Source organism: Onychostoma macrolepis, chromosome 06 (assembly GCF_012432095.1).
Source record: "Onychostoma macrolepis isolate SWU-2019 chromosome 06, ASM1243209v1, whole genome shotgun sequence".
Lineage (NCBI taxonomy): Eukaryota > Metazoa > Chordata > Actinopteri > Cypriniformes > Cyprinidae > Onychostoma > Onychostoma macrolepis.
In genome coordinates, this window is record NC_081160.1 from 26,261,003 (window position 1) to 26,278,456 (window position 17,454).

At 36.2% G+C, this 17,454-nt stretch overlaps 1 protein-coding gene across 5 annotated transcripts in view; it reads left to right on the forward strand.

The window, feature by feature from the left end:
• The window catches only part of LOC131542258 (contactin-4), an 89,004-nt gene that overhangs the window by 46,242 nt on the left and 25,308 nt on the right, over positions 1–17,454 (forward strand). For 3 of the 5 annotated variants that reach the window (XM_058778751.1, XM_058778755.1, XM_058778752.1), the window contains 6 exons: positions 5,459–5,606; positions 9,245–9,371; positions 10,155–10,330; positions 11,565–11,660; positions 15,221–15,424; positions 16,696–16,798. In XM_058778751.1, coding sequence (XP_058634734.1) covers positions 5,546–5,606; positions 9,245–9,371; positions 10,155–10,330; positions 11,565–11,660; positions 15,221–15,424; positions 16,696–16,798 — 767 coding nt within the window. In that variant the 5' untranslated portion in view covers positions 5,459–5,545. Of the gene's footprint in view, positions 1–3,388; positions 3,460–5,458; positions 5,607–8,742; positions 8,802–9,244; positions 9,372–10,154; positions 10,331–11,564; positions 11,661–15,220; positions 15,425–16,695; positions 16,799–17,454 lie in introns of those variants that run through there. The other 2 variants (XM_058778753.1, XM_058778754.1) reach the window with 2 other exon arrangements.

Sequence of the window (17,454 nt, forward strand, 5' to 3'; positions counted from 1 at the left end):
GTGAGTGTGATATTGTTATTTTACAACAGTTTAATAAACAAATGGATATTGAGTAACTGCATTTTAAACACAATATTGCCAGATTCAAACTAGTAGTGGGTTGTGAGTACTTTAAAGTTTTAAATTACCTTAGCTCAAATGAACAAAATTACTTGAATTAAGATTAGTTTAATCATTTTTGCTGAAAAAAAATTCAATGATCCAGGTCAAAATGACATGATCTACCCATAAAACATTGTGCGTTTCAATGTTGTTGTTTCATTCCTCAGTGAATCAATGTGTTTGAACGAATAACTTGAGTGAATGATTTAGTGACTCAAATCATAATAAATATATATGTATATATATATATATATATATATATATATATATATATATATATATATATATATATATATATATATATATAATACTGTATATACTTTGTGTGTAACAGTTTAGTAATAATTCACCCAAAATGAACATTTGTCATCATTTACTCACCCTCATGTCGTTCCAAACCTGTATGAGTTTCTTTCTTATGTTAAACACAAAAGAAGATATTTTGAAGAATGCTGGTAATCAAAAGATTTGATGGTCAAATCAACAACTGCTTGGTTCTTCAGAATTCTTTAAAATATGTTCTTTTGTGTTCAACATAAGAAGGTTTGAAACGACATGTGGGTGAGTAAATGATGACAAAATTTTCACTGTTGGGTGAACTGTTCCTTCAACCTGCACTGAAAAATATATAATATGTAAAATATGTTTATGTAGCCACTTATGTTATAATATCACCTATTTACTATTACTACTGCTTATAATATAATAATTTGTAAAGCCACTGCTTCCTGTACAAAAAGGACTCTTTGATCATTGTCAGACCAACCTTGGCGCAAGTATTCTTACAGTTAGAAGCACAATTTTTATGCCATTGTCACCGGAGAAGCCTTTTTTTTCTTGTACAGCTGTACATTTAGCTACAAAGTCATGAAGTATTCCTTCTAGATCACATTACACTGTGGTGTCCCATCTTTTTTCACCACTCTCGCCCACCATTTCTCCATTTTTCCAATGAGATTTGAACTAGGCTAGCTCTGCATTTATCGCTCTGGACACAGGCAGCATAGTCATGATAATTCTCATCCCATTTCATAATGTCTGCTATGCAATCTCTTCATCTGCCGCCAGTGGAAGGGGGGAAGCACATTATCTATGGCAGAGTATTATAAGAGATTATCCCTGACAGATCTTTTCCCTCGCAGGCACCATTAACCAGGCTTCGGCCCACTTGATATTTCTACCACCTGTGACCGTCATCCGCTGGGCACAAGAATTATTGCCATTGTATTTTTTTCCCCGCTCTATAAATTAATCATGTAAGGAACTACTCTGAATCTGGTTGGACAGTGACCAAGAAACTCCCTCCCTCCTTCCCCAAAGATGCCAGAGACACTATGCATCATTAAAACGCGGCATGCCATTTGACACAGAGATAACTCTCACATTTGCCCCAGTATGGTTTGATGCATATTATCATGCTGTAGGCAGAAACAGGAGGCTTTTTCCTGACTTTGAAATGTTTGAGAGCCCCGGATGGACCACAAAAAGCAAGCTGACCTCTCTCTGAAGTGAGAGGGGACTGCTGACGAGACTGAAACATAAATTAGCATTGATCATTTTTGCTCAACATGCCACATTAATGACTTGAGCCTTACAGGGCTTGTTAGACATCCTTTGGAAATAGATTATAATGGTCTTACTAGCTGTCCCAGAAGTCCACCAACTCGATTGTTTTACAAATGGCACATGGTTCTCGGTACATCCAAGGACAACATTTTTAGAGTCATTAATGTTGTATTCCCCCAGGGACCTTTTTTTTTTTTTACATAAGGACGTGTATTAACGCTGGTGGATATTCAACCATTTTTTTGTGTGTCTTAAAATAGGTGTCATTTGTATAGAAAATTTTACCCTCTTTTAAATAATGATACAGTGGAGCAGCATGTATATCAGTTATCTAATACAAGCGTATTAAACACACCTCAAAGGATGGCGGTTCAGGGAAGTAGGATTGAATGAATTGATCTGAAGAAGTACGAAAACAGGTAGCATGCAGGGTAGAGGTCTGCATTCCCGCGGCTGTCCCGCGGGAACCGACCAGATTTCTTGCAATGCGGGATTAAATTCCCGAATAAAACGCGGTTGCGGTCGGTAACTCTGGTGCAATTTGAACGGGAGCAGGCGGTCTAGCAATATCCCGTTCCCGACGTCTTTTCAGAACAACATATCTGTGCTTTATTCAAGCACCGGTACAGCCTGCACGCGACTGTTATGCACGCGCTGCACGCATGAAACAGTGCTTTGTTTTATTTGCGAGTGTCTGTGCGCAGCATGTGCATAACGATGCTCAGAGCAGGCTAGCCTACCAGTGAATATACGGCCCACAGACAGAACAGGCAGGTTGTCGATGAGTGACAGAGCAGAATAAAGATGGAGCAAAGTGTGGATGCGCTGTCCTTAAAGAGCGCTCAACTCGGTTTTGTTTATATTTTGCTTAGCCAATAATTTTAAATGACAGATGTCGAATTTATTTATTTATTTATTTTTCTTCCGCAACACTTTTCCTAGGCTAGCTACTGTGTTTACAGCAAGATGTTAAACGAATTTAGTATTTTGACAAGAGGAATAAAATTATAATAGGCCATTTTTGTACAACCTACATTTTTTTTTCTCTGCGACACTTGTTCCTATTGTGTTGTAAATGTTAAACGAATTGTATCCTGACAAGACGAATAAAAATAAGGAATACAATTTTTGTACATTTTTATTTTCTCTGTGACACTTTGTTTTCCTACTGTGTTGGCAGCAAAATGTTAAACGAATTTCGTGTCTTAAGACACAAAATTTGTTTAATATTTTGCTGTCAATAAAAAACTCTTGACGACGAATAAAATAACAAATACAATTTTGTGCAGACTACACTTTTATTTGTTAGCCTATCTGTCTTTCTTTCAATAGAGGAAATTTAAATGTGTGATTCTGGAAACGAGATCTAAATTTAGCGGGAACGGTCGGGTCGGGAAGAAAATTATTCAAAGCGGACAGCGGGTGAACAAAGAGTAAATATATCGCGGGAGCGGGCGGGTGCGGGATATAACCTCGCGGGAGCGGGACTTAAAAAACAGTCCCGCGCAGACCTCTAATGCAGGGAATCAAATGTGCAGGTCAAATTAAGTTCTTCCCCCATCGCGCAGCTATAGTTTCATCCTTTGTTTCGCATGCTCACCGGTTATAGATCACCCTCATGCATCTCATAAGGAAAGACATCAAACAAATATCCGGCTATTGACCTCTCCTCCCAGACTTGATTGAGACTCATAGCGGGCTGCAGGAGCAGAATGACAAACAAAGGAGGCAGGAGGTTAAAAAATGGAAACCAAATCGATAGAGATGACTGAAATGACGAAGGACTTGAAGGTCAGAGCTCGTGGTCCCTTAGAGTAGATAATACAGGAACATAATCAATCTCGTCTAATTTAATCTCTCCCCCCATCTCAGACCTGATCTGCACTCATTTTTTTTTCCTTCCATGATCAAGTCTTTTCATTTTCTGCCCAATGACTGAGCTGCTCTTTGATAGCAATGGTGGATCAAAGAAGTTAGTTGAATGGGTTCAAGAACAATACTGACACACAAAGACCGAAATGGTGTTTCATATGTTGATTATTTAGAAATACAATGTTGCTTTGAAAGGATATTCAGTACAGTACTTCAGAATGGACCTGACTCTTCTAAATAGTCTGATGCTTCAAAGCAATTTTGTTTCAAAATTCCAATAGCTCAGCGCAACAGTGATAATTCAAAACTGATCTTTTCTGATTCTTCCACAAATAGTGATGTTTCAAAAAATATTGATGCTTTTAAGCTGTACTGATGATTCAAAATAATTCTGAATGAACAATATTGATGTTTAAATACAGTGTTGATGCTTCAAAGCAATACAGCTTAATGCTTCAAAGAAATATTGACACTTCAAAGCAATTCTGATGGCCCAAAACAACAGTAATCATTCAAAATAGAACTGATGAACTGAAGATGATTCAAAACATTGTTGACATTTTAAAGCAATTCTGATTATTCAAAACCATTCTGAATATATAATGATCCTTCAATACAGTGTTGATAATTCAGTGCATTACTGTTTCAAAACATCTGAGGCTTCAAAGCAATTCTGGTGTCTTAAATGTTGATTGTTTCACAATAATACTGATGCTTTAAAGCAATTATAGTGGTTTCAAAACAACAGTGATAAATGAAAACAGATCTGATGCTTCAAAAACAACTGATGTTTCAAACAGATTTGATGCTTCAAAACTACTGAAACTTCTAAATGATACTGACACTTGTAAAAATTACTGATGCTTCAAAACAATATTATTTCAAAAAGACTACTTCAAAGAAACACTGATATTTCCAAACAAATGTGGTGCTTTAAAAACAATGCTGATTCTTTAAAAAACAATGATGTTTCAAGTCAGATTTGATGCTTTAAAACAATTCTGACTAAACCAGGTTTGGTATTGTTCACAGAAAATGAAGAAATGTCTGAATGTTACACATGTTATGTATCACAGTGACTTTCAAGGCTTATTCGAAATGCGATGTCCCTTGTGTTCCTATATCGCTCATAAACCACAAGCTGTTCTGAACTCAGAAATGTCAAGAATATTACGCTCATTTGCTAGACATTTGTTACAGTTTGACACTTAAACCGCACATCCCACCAGGGCCCATATTTGTAAAAGCCAACGCGGCGACGTTGACCCTCATAAATTAAAGTGTGTATTCGACAACTCTGATGTGCTTTAAAGAGTATTGAATTCCTGTGAGGTGGATGAATTGCATGCCGCTGTCTCGAAAAGAGGGAGGGCTGATGCCGTATAGCTTACTCCTCTATCATATTCACTGCCCTTTCAAAGTGTATCACCTCCCCTATCGAATCATAATCCTGTTCCTGAGATACGCTGGGCTGAAAATGAAATATGTTTGCAGGTTTGTAAATGTATCACACATTTTTCCCAGTGTAAGTGTGTAGAACCAATACTTTTAGTACAATCCAAACATTGCCTTTGGCAGCTGAATATGTGCCGAGGTTTTGCTGCCGTAAGCCACTGAGGATTTTTTCATATCTCTCTTAGGCCCTCGCTCTTCCCAGGTTTGTCTATCTCTCTCCGATTCCCTTGACTCCTGAGAGATATATTGAGGGTAGGCTTGGTATCCAGACTGCAGTTGATCAGCTGTAAACAGGCCCATAGGCATAGGATCCTGTCTGTCCTTATTTGGATGAATGAATTATTAATATTTCACTGGTTTATCTGAAGTTACAGCTCCTCTTGCTTGTGTTGTTTTGTTTTTCTAATCTTTTTTTGTCTTTCTCTCTTTCTCCCTCTCACCCTGTCCCTTGCTCATTCCGCAGCTAACAAAGCTGACTTTACATAGGAAGAACACGACTTGCTCCTCTTGCAGTTGAATGGAAATAAAAGAGATTCTGTGACCTTGGAAGATGAAGATGTTGTTGCCATGGGAACTCTTAATCCTGCTGTCACTCAAGAGCTGCCTAGCAGGTACGATATCCCCCGACTTGCCTTTGATAGCTCACCTGTTCTGCATAGTCCCCACTTCAGCAGAGAGAGTGGCTTTTCATGCCTCTGTCTAATCATTCTCATTCCTCTAGAGACAGATACATGCTGGGAACAAGCTCTCGTGGTTGCCCCAGCAGGACATTTGTCTTGACACAGTTTCTGATTTTTCTCTTCAGCAAGAACTTCACACAACTTATTTTGACACACTTTGCTTGTTCATAACAGACTAACATTGGAAACTTTATTCATGTTTATGTAGCTTTGAAGAATCTTCTAAAACAGTTTAGGTTTGATGTTATATTGGGCGTTGAGCGGCAACCCAACATTATTTTTCGATCTTACTAAAGTTTGACATTTTTACATTTGTTAATATTGCATAAGTTAGTATTTTTTTAACTTGTTTTACAGTATATAAATGTATTTGAGAAGCAACATTGCATAAGAATTTTCACTTTCATAGATTGCACTGTGAATTTAAATAGTCTTACTGCACTGGCAGTTTTTCTTTTTTTCTTTCTTCTTTTCTTTTCTTTTCTTTTCTTTTTTTATATTTATGCTTAAAACAAGTGAAAAAATCTGCCAGTGCAGTAAAAAAAGAAAAGAAAAAAAAGAAAAGAAATATAGCCTTATTAAAGAGATTCTCTGGAAAAAAAAAAGTTGTTGTTATTATTATTATTATTATTATTATAAATAATCTTAACATTTTATGTAATGTTGCTTCTCAGGTAACTTTATCTCGTTTCAAGGGTTTTTAGATATTTTATCTGAAAAATTTGACAAAAATACTTGTAAGGATGGAATTATTATTATTATTATTATAGTTAATAATTAATGTATAAAACTAACTTAAATAGATATTATACTGTTTTTGTATTTTTAAAAACCTGTTTATTTTGCTATGTACAGTATATTGCACCATTATATTTTGTTTCATTATATTATTTGCATCATCCATCACTTTGAGTTGAAGACCATTGTTTTACAGAATACCGAAAAAGTTATTGATATTATTTACATCTACTTATAGCACTTTAGAAATGCACTAAAACTCTCCATATGCATAATCAGACCCTGTCAGCAGTGAAGTGTTTCAAAAGTCATTTAAAGTTTCCATTAAAAAGTGCATATTATTTCTCCAATGGTTCATGCAACTCTCAGCACATACTGCAGCGCTGTAAGGAAGAGGCCGTCTGAAGAGGCAGGTGCCCTATTTAAACGAACCAATGTCCCCCACTCAGTGCCGGTGCTCCAGTTATTGCCGTTGTTGTGCTACAGTAACTATGCCAACTCAAACGGGCATTTGCATTCAAGCCACAGGTGCTCTTTTGATTGCACAGCTTGATATTCAGAAAGCTTAGCTGGAGAGTGGAAGTGCAGAGGCCAGACAGCCTCAGATGGAAGGGCAGCAGCTATTCAGCGCCGAGGACCTGAGGAGACCGAACCCACATATCTAACAACCTGCCATATCGTCGCTTTGAAGACAGATTTTAAGATTTTTGTCTTTTTATTGTCAGTTACGGTGCTGATGAAACACTGACAAGCTGTGCGGTAATTAACTGCAGTAAATTTCCTGTCGGTATAGAATTTGATTAGATCTCTTGAAGATAATTGGTAGTAGTGTCAAGAAATAAATAAATCTCATGTAGCCTACACATAATCAGAAATAATTCTCATTTAAGAAAATAGGTTATATTGAGGGAAAGAATAATAGTGATCTACCAAAAGTGAAATGGTTATTTAACATTCAGATACTGAAAATGAATGTAGTTAATATTTAAACAATGAATGGATCTATAAGGATGTGGTTATAATAATAAGCATAGGAAGTTATTAAACTAGGTTGGCTGCCCTCATTTTAAAGAACCCCTACTAGAAATTTGGTTCATTGTAAGTGTAAGTAAATTATTAATAACTTTAATAACATTACGATTAGAAATAAAATGTACAAATTCATTTCACATGATCTTTCAGAAATCTATCTAATATTCCGATTTGGTAACATTCAAACAAATAACAAATTGGTGATTTGGGGGTTAAAGGAACACTCCACTATTTTTGAAAATGGGCTCATTTTCCAACTCCCAAAGAGTTAAACAGTTTAGTTCCTAGCCATATCGGCCTAGAAAATCGCAACTTTTCATTGCACTTTACAGGATGTAACTACAGAAGTGTCAAGTTTTAAATAGGAAAAATATCGAAACTCTTTGGTCATTTTTGAGCGAGATGCTAACGGTCTAATCAGATTCAATGATCTATGCTAAGCTGCAGCTAAAAGTGCTCCCGCCAGACCCGGAGATCGGCTGAATGGATTCGAAAACGGTAAAACTCAACTGTTTAACTCTTGGGGAGTTGGAGAATGTAGGTATTCAGGTAACAACACAGAATTAAGAATCAAAGGGATGTAAACTTTTGAACGGAGTCATTTTTTATCAATTTCAACGATTATTTTATCTTGTGGACTATATGTAAACATAATTTTTATGTGAAATATCTTATTCAAGTCAGTACTAAATAAACAATAGCATTCTACAGATTCTGAACGGGGGTTGTAAACTTTTGACCTCAACTGTATTTATGAAGGAATTTTCCATATTGACATATTTTACAGGTGTTTTATTTTTTACAGGAATTTTGCACTTTATTGCATTTTAGGGTTCACTGTTTTAGGCTTAATGGAAATGTCCGTACAATTACTGGATAATGTCCTGGCAGAAAATGACCAGTACATTTTCCTTTTTTTTTTTTTTTATTCCCCCAGTGTGCTTGGAATGAACAGTCCTGCTGAAGAACTGTAGATGCTTCTTTGTATTATATTCATCCCTGTTTTAAATTCCATAAAGGGGTGGGGGCAAAATCATCCATGACAAAAAGTGATGGGGACGTGTCCCCTTCGTAAATGACGGCTAAATGTGGACTACTGTAAGTGCGCTACTCCTCGCTCTAAATGCTTCATTAATTCCCATCGTTCAAAGGACACACAAAAGGGAAAGTGAAAAAAGGTAGCATCTCCCACAGCGTGAGGAGACAGGGGTTCACCCCAGGCAAACACGCCCGGACACTTCCATTAGCTTGATGATGCGGGAGGGTCATTTTTTTTTTTTTTTTTGTCCTCGTCAAGGTTAGGGACCTGTAAAAATGAATTTCATTCACTCAAAGAGAACAAGGAAAAAATTACAGGTGAGTTTTATTGAGGAAAAAAAAAGCACAATTCCTTTCTCTGTGGAGAGGCAGACATGTTTCTGAGAGCTTGTTTATTCATTTAAGAAATGATACATTTCACTGGAGTAATTACCACAACATGGGGTAATTAGGGAGGTGGATTGGTGTCTTGGCAGCAGTCAACCGAAACAACAGACCTAGCCACACTGCCATGCGTGTTAGGGGCCTGCCAAAAGAAGGACGTCATGTTGATACGGTTTCTGCTACAAGAGGGGAAATGAAAGCTGTTCCTCTGGCACGTGTTTACGTTACAGATTTAATGAGCTCGGTGTGGGAAGTTGCTGAAAATAAATGAATAGTGCACATTAGACATAATGCGGACCTGATGTGTTCACACCTGTTTTATGATCCAGATTCATGTTCCAGATTGTGGATTATGAGCTTCTTGTTTTTTCTTCTAGAGAGGATTATTCGACATGGCCCAGTGTTCACCCAAGAGCCCAGTGACAGTGTTTTCCCTTTAAGCACAGAGGACAACAAGATATTCATTAACTGCAAAGCCAAGGGAAGTCCAGCACCACATTACCAGTATGACAGTTTTCCTTAATATCTTCTCAATGCAAAAGTCTGAGACCATATTGAAGATATAGTGTTTTTTGTTTGTTTGTTTTGTTGTTTTGTACTCATTTATGCCTAGAATTAAACAAAATTGGAAGACTTTGGAAACATTAACAAAAATAAATAAATAAATAAATAATGGAATGGAATTTAAAATTTGAACGTCATGCATTTAGAACAATATTAAATCATATTTGAATAAACAATTTTCTTTTTAACGAGAAATTATGACAGTTATTTAATGTTGCAGTTTATAAAAGTTTAATTTGTAATGGAACATTTTCTCAGTAGTGTCAGACTTTTGAACAATGTTATTTTGATATTATTAATGTAGTATTATTTATATTTTAAAAATAGTTTTTTATTTTCATTTTAGTTTTTGTCATTTTTGTGCTTTGTCGTTTATATATATTTCTATTTCGTTTTTAGTCATTTTATTTCAGTTTTAGTAATTTTAGTACTTTGTTTTTCAGTTATTTGCCAAGGCTACCAACATTTAGTAGCCTTGGCAACTAATTTTATTTTTCTTTTAGTTTAGTTTTTTAGTCTAATATTTATATTTTATTTAAAAATAGCTTTAAACATTTTTAGTTTTAGTTTATTTTAGTGATAACATTGCTGCTTTTGGACTCATTGTACATTTTATTCTAGATTTAAATAAAAAATTCTACAGAAAATATGTGTATATTTTAATGCTTAAATTTCTTCTCATCATCATTATCCTGTGCCCATTCCACCTGTTTTCATATTTAGGTGGAAATTCAACGGGAAAGATCTTGATATTGACATGGACTTCAACTACAGCCTTGTTGAGGGGAACCTTTTGATCAATAACCCTCAGGCAACTAAGCACGGCGGTGTTTACCAGTGTATCGCCACTAATGCATTTGGAACCATCCTGAGCCGAGAGGCTAAAGTGGAGTTTGCATGTAAGTGCGAATTAAACCATATGTATTGTATATGTGGATGTTTGAGAATAGCATCTGACAGTCTCCGCCACTCTTGATTACTATTACTTTAACTACACTGTCTGTATCCTTTGGAAGCTTTAAATGCATAATATGTCAAAATGGCCACTGTGTTATCTTTCATATTTCATGTTGTCATTTGGTCCATTAGTGGGTAAGATATACTTTCTTCCCTGATGTAACAGGCTTTTAAACTGACAACTACATTTTCCTATCTAGAAGATTCCATCAGGAGATGTCCAGTGGTGCTTAACTAAAATGCAGCCTGTCATGGAAAATTGAAAAAAAGGGCTTAAATCAACAGATAATCATAACACAGCAAGTCTGCTTCGTTCATATTGTGTGTATATCTAAAAAAACACATTGTTTATTCGAAATTTCACATTTAGATGGGATGTCTTGAGGGATGCAGGAAATTGTTGTAGGACTAATTGGTGGTGTTTCACTGGCAAAATTGGCATTTACAGAGTGGGAAAAAGCATTTTCCCGATGATTTACCTTCTCACATAGCCGTCAGTTCTGAAGTCTTGAGAAATACATTTTATTTCTTAGCTTATATTGAGAGAAGTTTTTCATTATGTGTTTTTATTTCTTCTTCTTTTTCATTTTCATGCATTTGGCAAACACTTTTATCCAAAGAAACTTATATTGCATGCACAATATACATGGAATTGAAGCCTTTTCCAAGAACGTTGTTCTTTGCTAATCTAAAAAATATAGATCTGACCATATGCAATTAACATAGTTATCATGACAACCACATGTCTACAGAAATCACCACTTTAGTCTGCATGTTAGAATGTCTAAGTGGAATTTGATACATCCAAGTTTTTTTTTTTTTTTTACCCTACTTGCAAATTCTTACCTCATTCAACTTTTTTTTTTCTTGCTTTAAGCATAAACCTCACTAAATTTTAATACATATTTTTTTTTTTTTTTTTTTGTGATGTCTGTTTTATTTGCACAAAACACAACTCATTTTACACAGGCATACATTCATGAGGCTTGAGAGCTGATATTTGAATAAACACCACATCTTTAGCCCAGTGTGGGATGTCATTTTTGCCTGTCCCTTCCTGTGCTATAGAGTGGCATTTCTAAAGGTCCCTGCTCTGTGAGTCGTCTGTTGCATGTCAGAGCGATGACAGTGCCTTTAATGAAAAGTAATGGTGATCCTATTATTTTGTTTTCGCAGACCTGCAGAATTTCAGCAGCAAGGCCAGAAGTCCAGTATTAGTGAGAGAAGGACAGGCTGTTGTGCTCCTGTGCGGTCCGCCGCCCCACTTCGGAGGTACATTTTATTGTATTCTGTATGAATCTGAATGTTATTTATTTCGTGCATCTGGGTTTTTTTTGCATACAAATACACAAGCCGCTCTTCTTTAAAGTTATCGCTACTCTTCCACTTTGCTTTGTGTGAATAGAGCCTTTCATACAAAGCAAGAGTGACAATTGTTCGTAAAACCCGTTGACCTCTTTCCACGGCACATTTTTTATCAATTCAAGCTTTGTGTTTAGCCTGTGGAATAATGCTAAGCAAATCCAAGGTCAGGAATTGACTGCAAGTGGCAAACCTCTCTCCACTCTGCTCACTTAGTATGTATGGGACATGTTGGTTCAGATTGTATCTTAATCATCTCATATTGTGAGCAAATCAAGCTTTCAAATGACCGGAGCACAATGGCACACTCTGGAGCTGGCGTTCTTGCATTCATGCACCAACCTCTTGGCATTTAGCTTCCCCTCCTCCTTCCTAATGGCACTTGTGCCCTTGTAGTCATTTGGAAAGGTTATTTTCTTAAGCCTTGGCCTTCTGTTGAAAGGTAATAAAGGCATGTGGTGGCTGGTTTAAAGCGACGTGTCTCTTTATCCTCCATTCCAGCTGTGCACCTCTTCTGTGTCTGTGTACAGCTGATTAGCAGCCCCTCAAAGAGCCACACACACATGCGCCAGAGGTGCAATTTCACGCCACTGCACCGCCGTTCTGTCATTCCGCCACATTTCCAGTCAAATCAATGGTCTTAAGTGACCCACACCTTCCCCGCTCCCCACCGCAACCCTCCAGCTTCTATTTTCCTTCCCTCGTTCTCCCGCCACACCACCCTTGACTGTTTGCCACATTCTGTAATCCAAGGCTCTTTCATATGGATAATGCTGCTTGGGAATTTATACAATGGCTAGGTACCGCAGCTCAGTCCTGGATGTGGTTTTTATCAGGGGTGAAACTATGGAGGTCTGTATATTACCTGGGGAGAGCTATCCGTTAGCATTCCTGCTAATCTCAATGGCAGTTGCTTGGCTGGTGAAAAACCACCTGGAAGTGTGCAATTTGAAATCAGACATTTTGCTTGTTGGAATTACCTATATATATGTTACATTTCTACATTTCTATGTATTTATTTATTTATTTATTTTTGAATAATGTGCACAATAAGAGGTCATTTTGGTTGATTGTTACTTCAGTATTATTTTGATGTTAAATTACCGTTGGTTGTTTTCTAGACAGTTTGGATCATTGAACTGAACCTTGTGAATTTCAGAGACAGCTCTCCAATACTGTACAGTAGTGGTCTCAAACTCAATTCCTGAACGGCCACAGCGCTGCACAGTTTAGTCAAAGCCACTAGAAGCCAAGCCTGCAACCATTAGCTGAAAACGCGTAGCGTAGCTAAAGCTTATGCTTCCGGTCTGTCAGTACGTGGGAAAGGAGACCAGAGGCCGTTGGTTTTTTTTAATGGATGTCAATGGAGGAGAGGCTCCACTACGCTGAATAAACAGCTTTTTAGGGGAAACAGCTTATCATTTAATGAATCAACAGCCTATCTGCTAATATTCAACATGTTTTACACCAAACAATACTTTTGGATTGAACTATTTTTAGAGTTTACCATGAAAAAAATGCCATTTTATAAGAGAAGTCACTAACTTTTTGCGACAGGTGGGATTCAGTTTACGGCGCTTCTCATTCATTCCTATGATATCCGTAAACGGTGATTGAGTGTCGCACAACTCTGGCTGGAATTCAATGATGTCAAGGCTGTAATGTGATTGGTTATTAAGGGACACGTGGTCCAAGTTAGCCATTACGCTTTCTCAAATAGTAAGTAATACAGACACTCTCATCTCCCTATATTAAGAAAATCTCTGGTTTAGTCACAAACAGCTCCAACTCACACCTGCTTGGAAGTTTCTAGTGATTCTGAGAGCTTGATCAGCTGGATCAGGTGTTGATTAGGGTTGGAGCTAAACTGTGCCGAGCTGTGGCCCTCCAGGAATTGAGTTTGAGACCAATGCTGTACAGTAACTACTACTTAAAGTAAAAAATAAAAATAAAAAAAGTCAGTTTTTACTCCTAAATAGCCGTGTTCATTGGTCTGCTCTGTCACATGGTTCCAGATTATAGTGGCTGTGAATTTCTTTCCTAAGAGACCAAAAGCCTTAAGCACAGTGCCCAGTAATGACGAGAGGTCCCTCACCTTGTCACCACTCCATTTATGATGGTTTTAATTCACTTTTTTCTGTCTTGAAGCCAAATGGTTCTTTTTCCTCAATGCTGTACACTCTTAGATATGCTGTTTGAACCTTAAATAGCCCTTATCAATCCACATTTCAGCCACTCTAACCCCCTGTCTGCCCTCTAATAAACGCTGCTTAATTTGATACTTTCATACTTCATTTCATACCACAGGCCTTGCTGTGTGGTCTTCCTATATTCCTGTCTCATTAAGAAAGAGAGAGAGGTGACATGAATGAATGGAGATAGAAGAAAAATGATGAAGGCTATTACAAAAGGAGCTTACGTCACAAAAAAAAAAAAAAAAAAGACTGTGAAAAGCAAAATAATTAAATCGAAAACCCATTCATTTGCTTTGGGTTGATTATAAAACATATTTGCTGAACCATAATGCTATATTTTTCTGTAAAGGTGATTCTAATTAAAATAAGCACAAACTTTTACTTTTCTTCTTTATTTATTATTGTAGATGAATAACTACAACAGTAAATGTAGATACTTCAAATCAGTTAAGGGTTGTGTTAATTAAGCCTTTAAAATCTTGTATTATTAAAAGATATTCGCATAACTTATATAGTTTTATAGAGAGTAAGAGAGAGAGAGAGAGAGAGAGAGAATAATGTGAGCACATTGTGTGACAATATTTAATTTCTCAAAATACTCTAATTTAGCCCAAACTCTTCAAAATGAAGGCAAACAGCAATATATAATAAATTCATATTTTTGATTTCAATATTTATTTTTATGAAGATGTCATTTTGTGGTGGGAAATTGAAAGTTGTTTTGATGACCGTTGTTTTTGAGAAATATGCCATTTGCCAGCATAATACAAATACATGTATTTTGCCTGTCTGAAAATAAATAGTCAAAATGAATGATTTAATTATTTATTTTGTCTTAAAACTTCCTCTTAGCATTGATTATATCAGAATGCTTTTCATATACACACACACACTTGTAACATTTCTGCGTCACAGGTTATTTGTAATCATGAAGAATGAATGCAGATTTTGAAGAGCTGTTTGTACAGCCAGAATATGCTGTTTTCATGGAACAATATTACAGTAGTTTTCAGCTCCTGTTGCTTGACTGTCAAAATCGAAACTGTATTGTTTTAACCTTGTTATATATAAACTCCCTTCCCACAGCTGAGCTCTAACAAACTGAGAACATACGCATCTAAATTTCATCCACAAATGGTTGAATTTAATTAAAAAACTATTTTAAACAGTTTTCAAATTTTCTATTTCATAATGCACCAAGCTATACACTAAGTAGGGCATGAAGTATGTTGACTATATATCTGAATACTGTCATCTAAAAATGTTTCTCCTCAGAAATCAGATACTCCTGGATATTTAATGGCCGCCCCAGCATTGTTGTTGGGGACAACCGACGATTTGTGTCTCAGAGGACTGGAAACTTGTATATTGCAAAAGTTGAGACGTCAGACGTGGGCAACTACACGTGTGTGGTAAAGAATGTGATGACCAACACGACCGTCTACAGTTCCCCAACTCCAGTGGTGCTACGTCGGGACGGTGAGTAGCCTGGAGGAGCTGCTAACAGTGATGAATCAGTAGATTTGAGCATGACAGTGTTTGGTTTGCTGCCACTCAGAGACATAGCATTTGTGTGTTCATAGTCTCTGAACCATGCTCAGCCAACTCTGTGTGTGTGTGTGTGTGTGTGTGTGAGAGAGAGTGAGGGAAGGACGGAGAAAAAATTCTACATTAAGAAAGAAGACTTCCATCCTCACACACACACACACACACACACACACATGCACGCATACCCCGGGAGGCTCAACATCACCAGTCATTAGTGTCTGTTTAATATTCACCCAGACAAGGTATATGAAGTAGGGCGGAGAGGTTTTGAATATTTTGAGTTCATGTGAATATTGAATATTTTTATCTATGAATATTTTGGGCGAAAGACCACTGCTGAACTCTTACTACTTTACTAATTCTTATTTCTTACTTTTCCTTGTGTTTGATCTACGTTCCCTGCTGAAAAGACCATTTTAGGCCGGCATAAATTTACATGATTTTCTAGTTGGTGCAAGTCGACCAGCATAGCAAAACTATCAGGATCTTTAGCTAAAGCTGGTTGACTAAGAAAGTCTTGTTGGCAAAGCAATGCGAACAAAATTAGATAATAAAAGAAATCATAATTGACCTAATAAAACACTGTTATCACATATATCTGTTTTATATAATGTATTTTATAATGTATGGTTTTTTTTTTTCATAAGTTTGGTCAGGGTTTTTTTTTTTTTTTTTTTTTTTTTAACTTTAAATAAGTATTTTTGTGTACTAAAATTATATTTAAACATATATAGGATATTTATTAACATTTTCAGAAATTTTCAGAAAAGTACTCTCAATTATTTACCTTTTTATCTGTTTTAATTTTATTCAGTTATCTATTTTTATCAATCTATTGATCAAAATTATATTTTTGTCTACTTGGTATAAAAGTGTAGTTGAGTCAAATGGACTAAAGCTAATGAATATGACATGACATGACAAAATATTGTCAAAAGACAAAACTATAACCAAAAAAAGTCAACTTTGGAAAATGAATAGAGTTGTTAACCTAGTTATAAACCTACTGAGAACATGAGCATCCAAAGAATTATACATGCTGGTGACCAGCCATTGTCTGTTCAGCAGGGTTTCTTGACAAACGGCATGTGTTGTGTCTTGTTTGCACATAAAGTGATGTATGTACTATAAATAGTATAATCATATTTGAATTGTAGTGCATTTGTTTTACCCTAAAAGACTTGTCCATCCTCATTTTCCAGCTGTGATGGGGGAGTATGAGCCAAAGATTGAAGTCCAGTTTGAAAAAATGCTTAACGTTGCCAAAGGATCATCAGTCCGGCTGGAGTGTTTCGCTTTAGGAAAGTAGGTCTCTTCTTTACTAACAGATGGACTTCTTGCCTCCAGAGGGTTGCTTTGCTAACTGGGGATTGCCACACTTGGCACATAGTACATCTTAGCAGTTTATTTAAGAGAAATGTCTCAGAAATATACAGGATCCTTTAATCTTAGTGAAGTAGTAGGAAACAGATGGAGAGGGGAAGGCATTATTTTTAAAAACAGCTGCAGACTATGATCCAGGGGTGAGACAGGGTTCTGGCCTTGGATTGTCCACAGGTAATGTGTTAAGGGATGCTGGGATTCTGGAGGGCTATCAAACATAGAATAGATATGCTGCCAGGCCATTTAATTTTTAGATTTTATTTATCATTTAGTTTAATATAAATTTAATAAAGCTTTGGAGTAATTTTTGGGGTCGGTAAAAGTTTTTAATATTTTTTAAAGTCTTTTATGAGACATAAAAGCTCTGTTTGTTTGATTAAAATACTTTAGAACATTAATATTGTGAAATATTATTACAATTAAAAATAACTATTTTCTATTTTAATATATTTTAAAAATTATTCCTGTGATGGCAAATATGAGTTTTCAGCAGCCATTACTCCAGTGATCCTTCAGAAATCATAAAATTGTCTTATGTTGGAAACAGTTGCGCTATTTAAAAAATGTATGGAAACCAT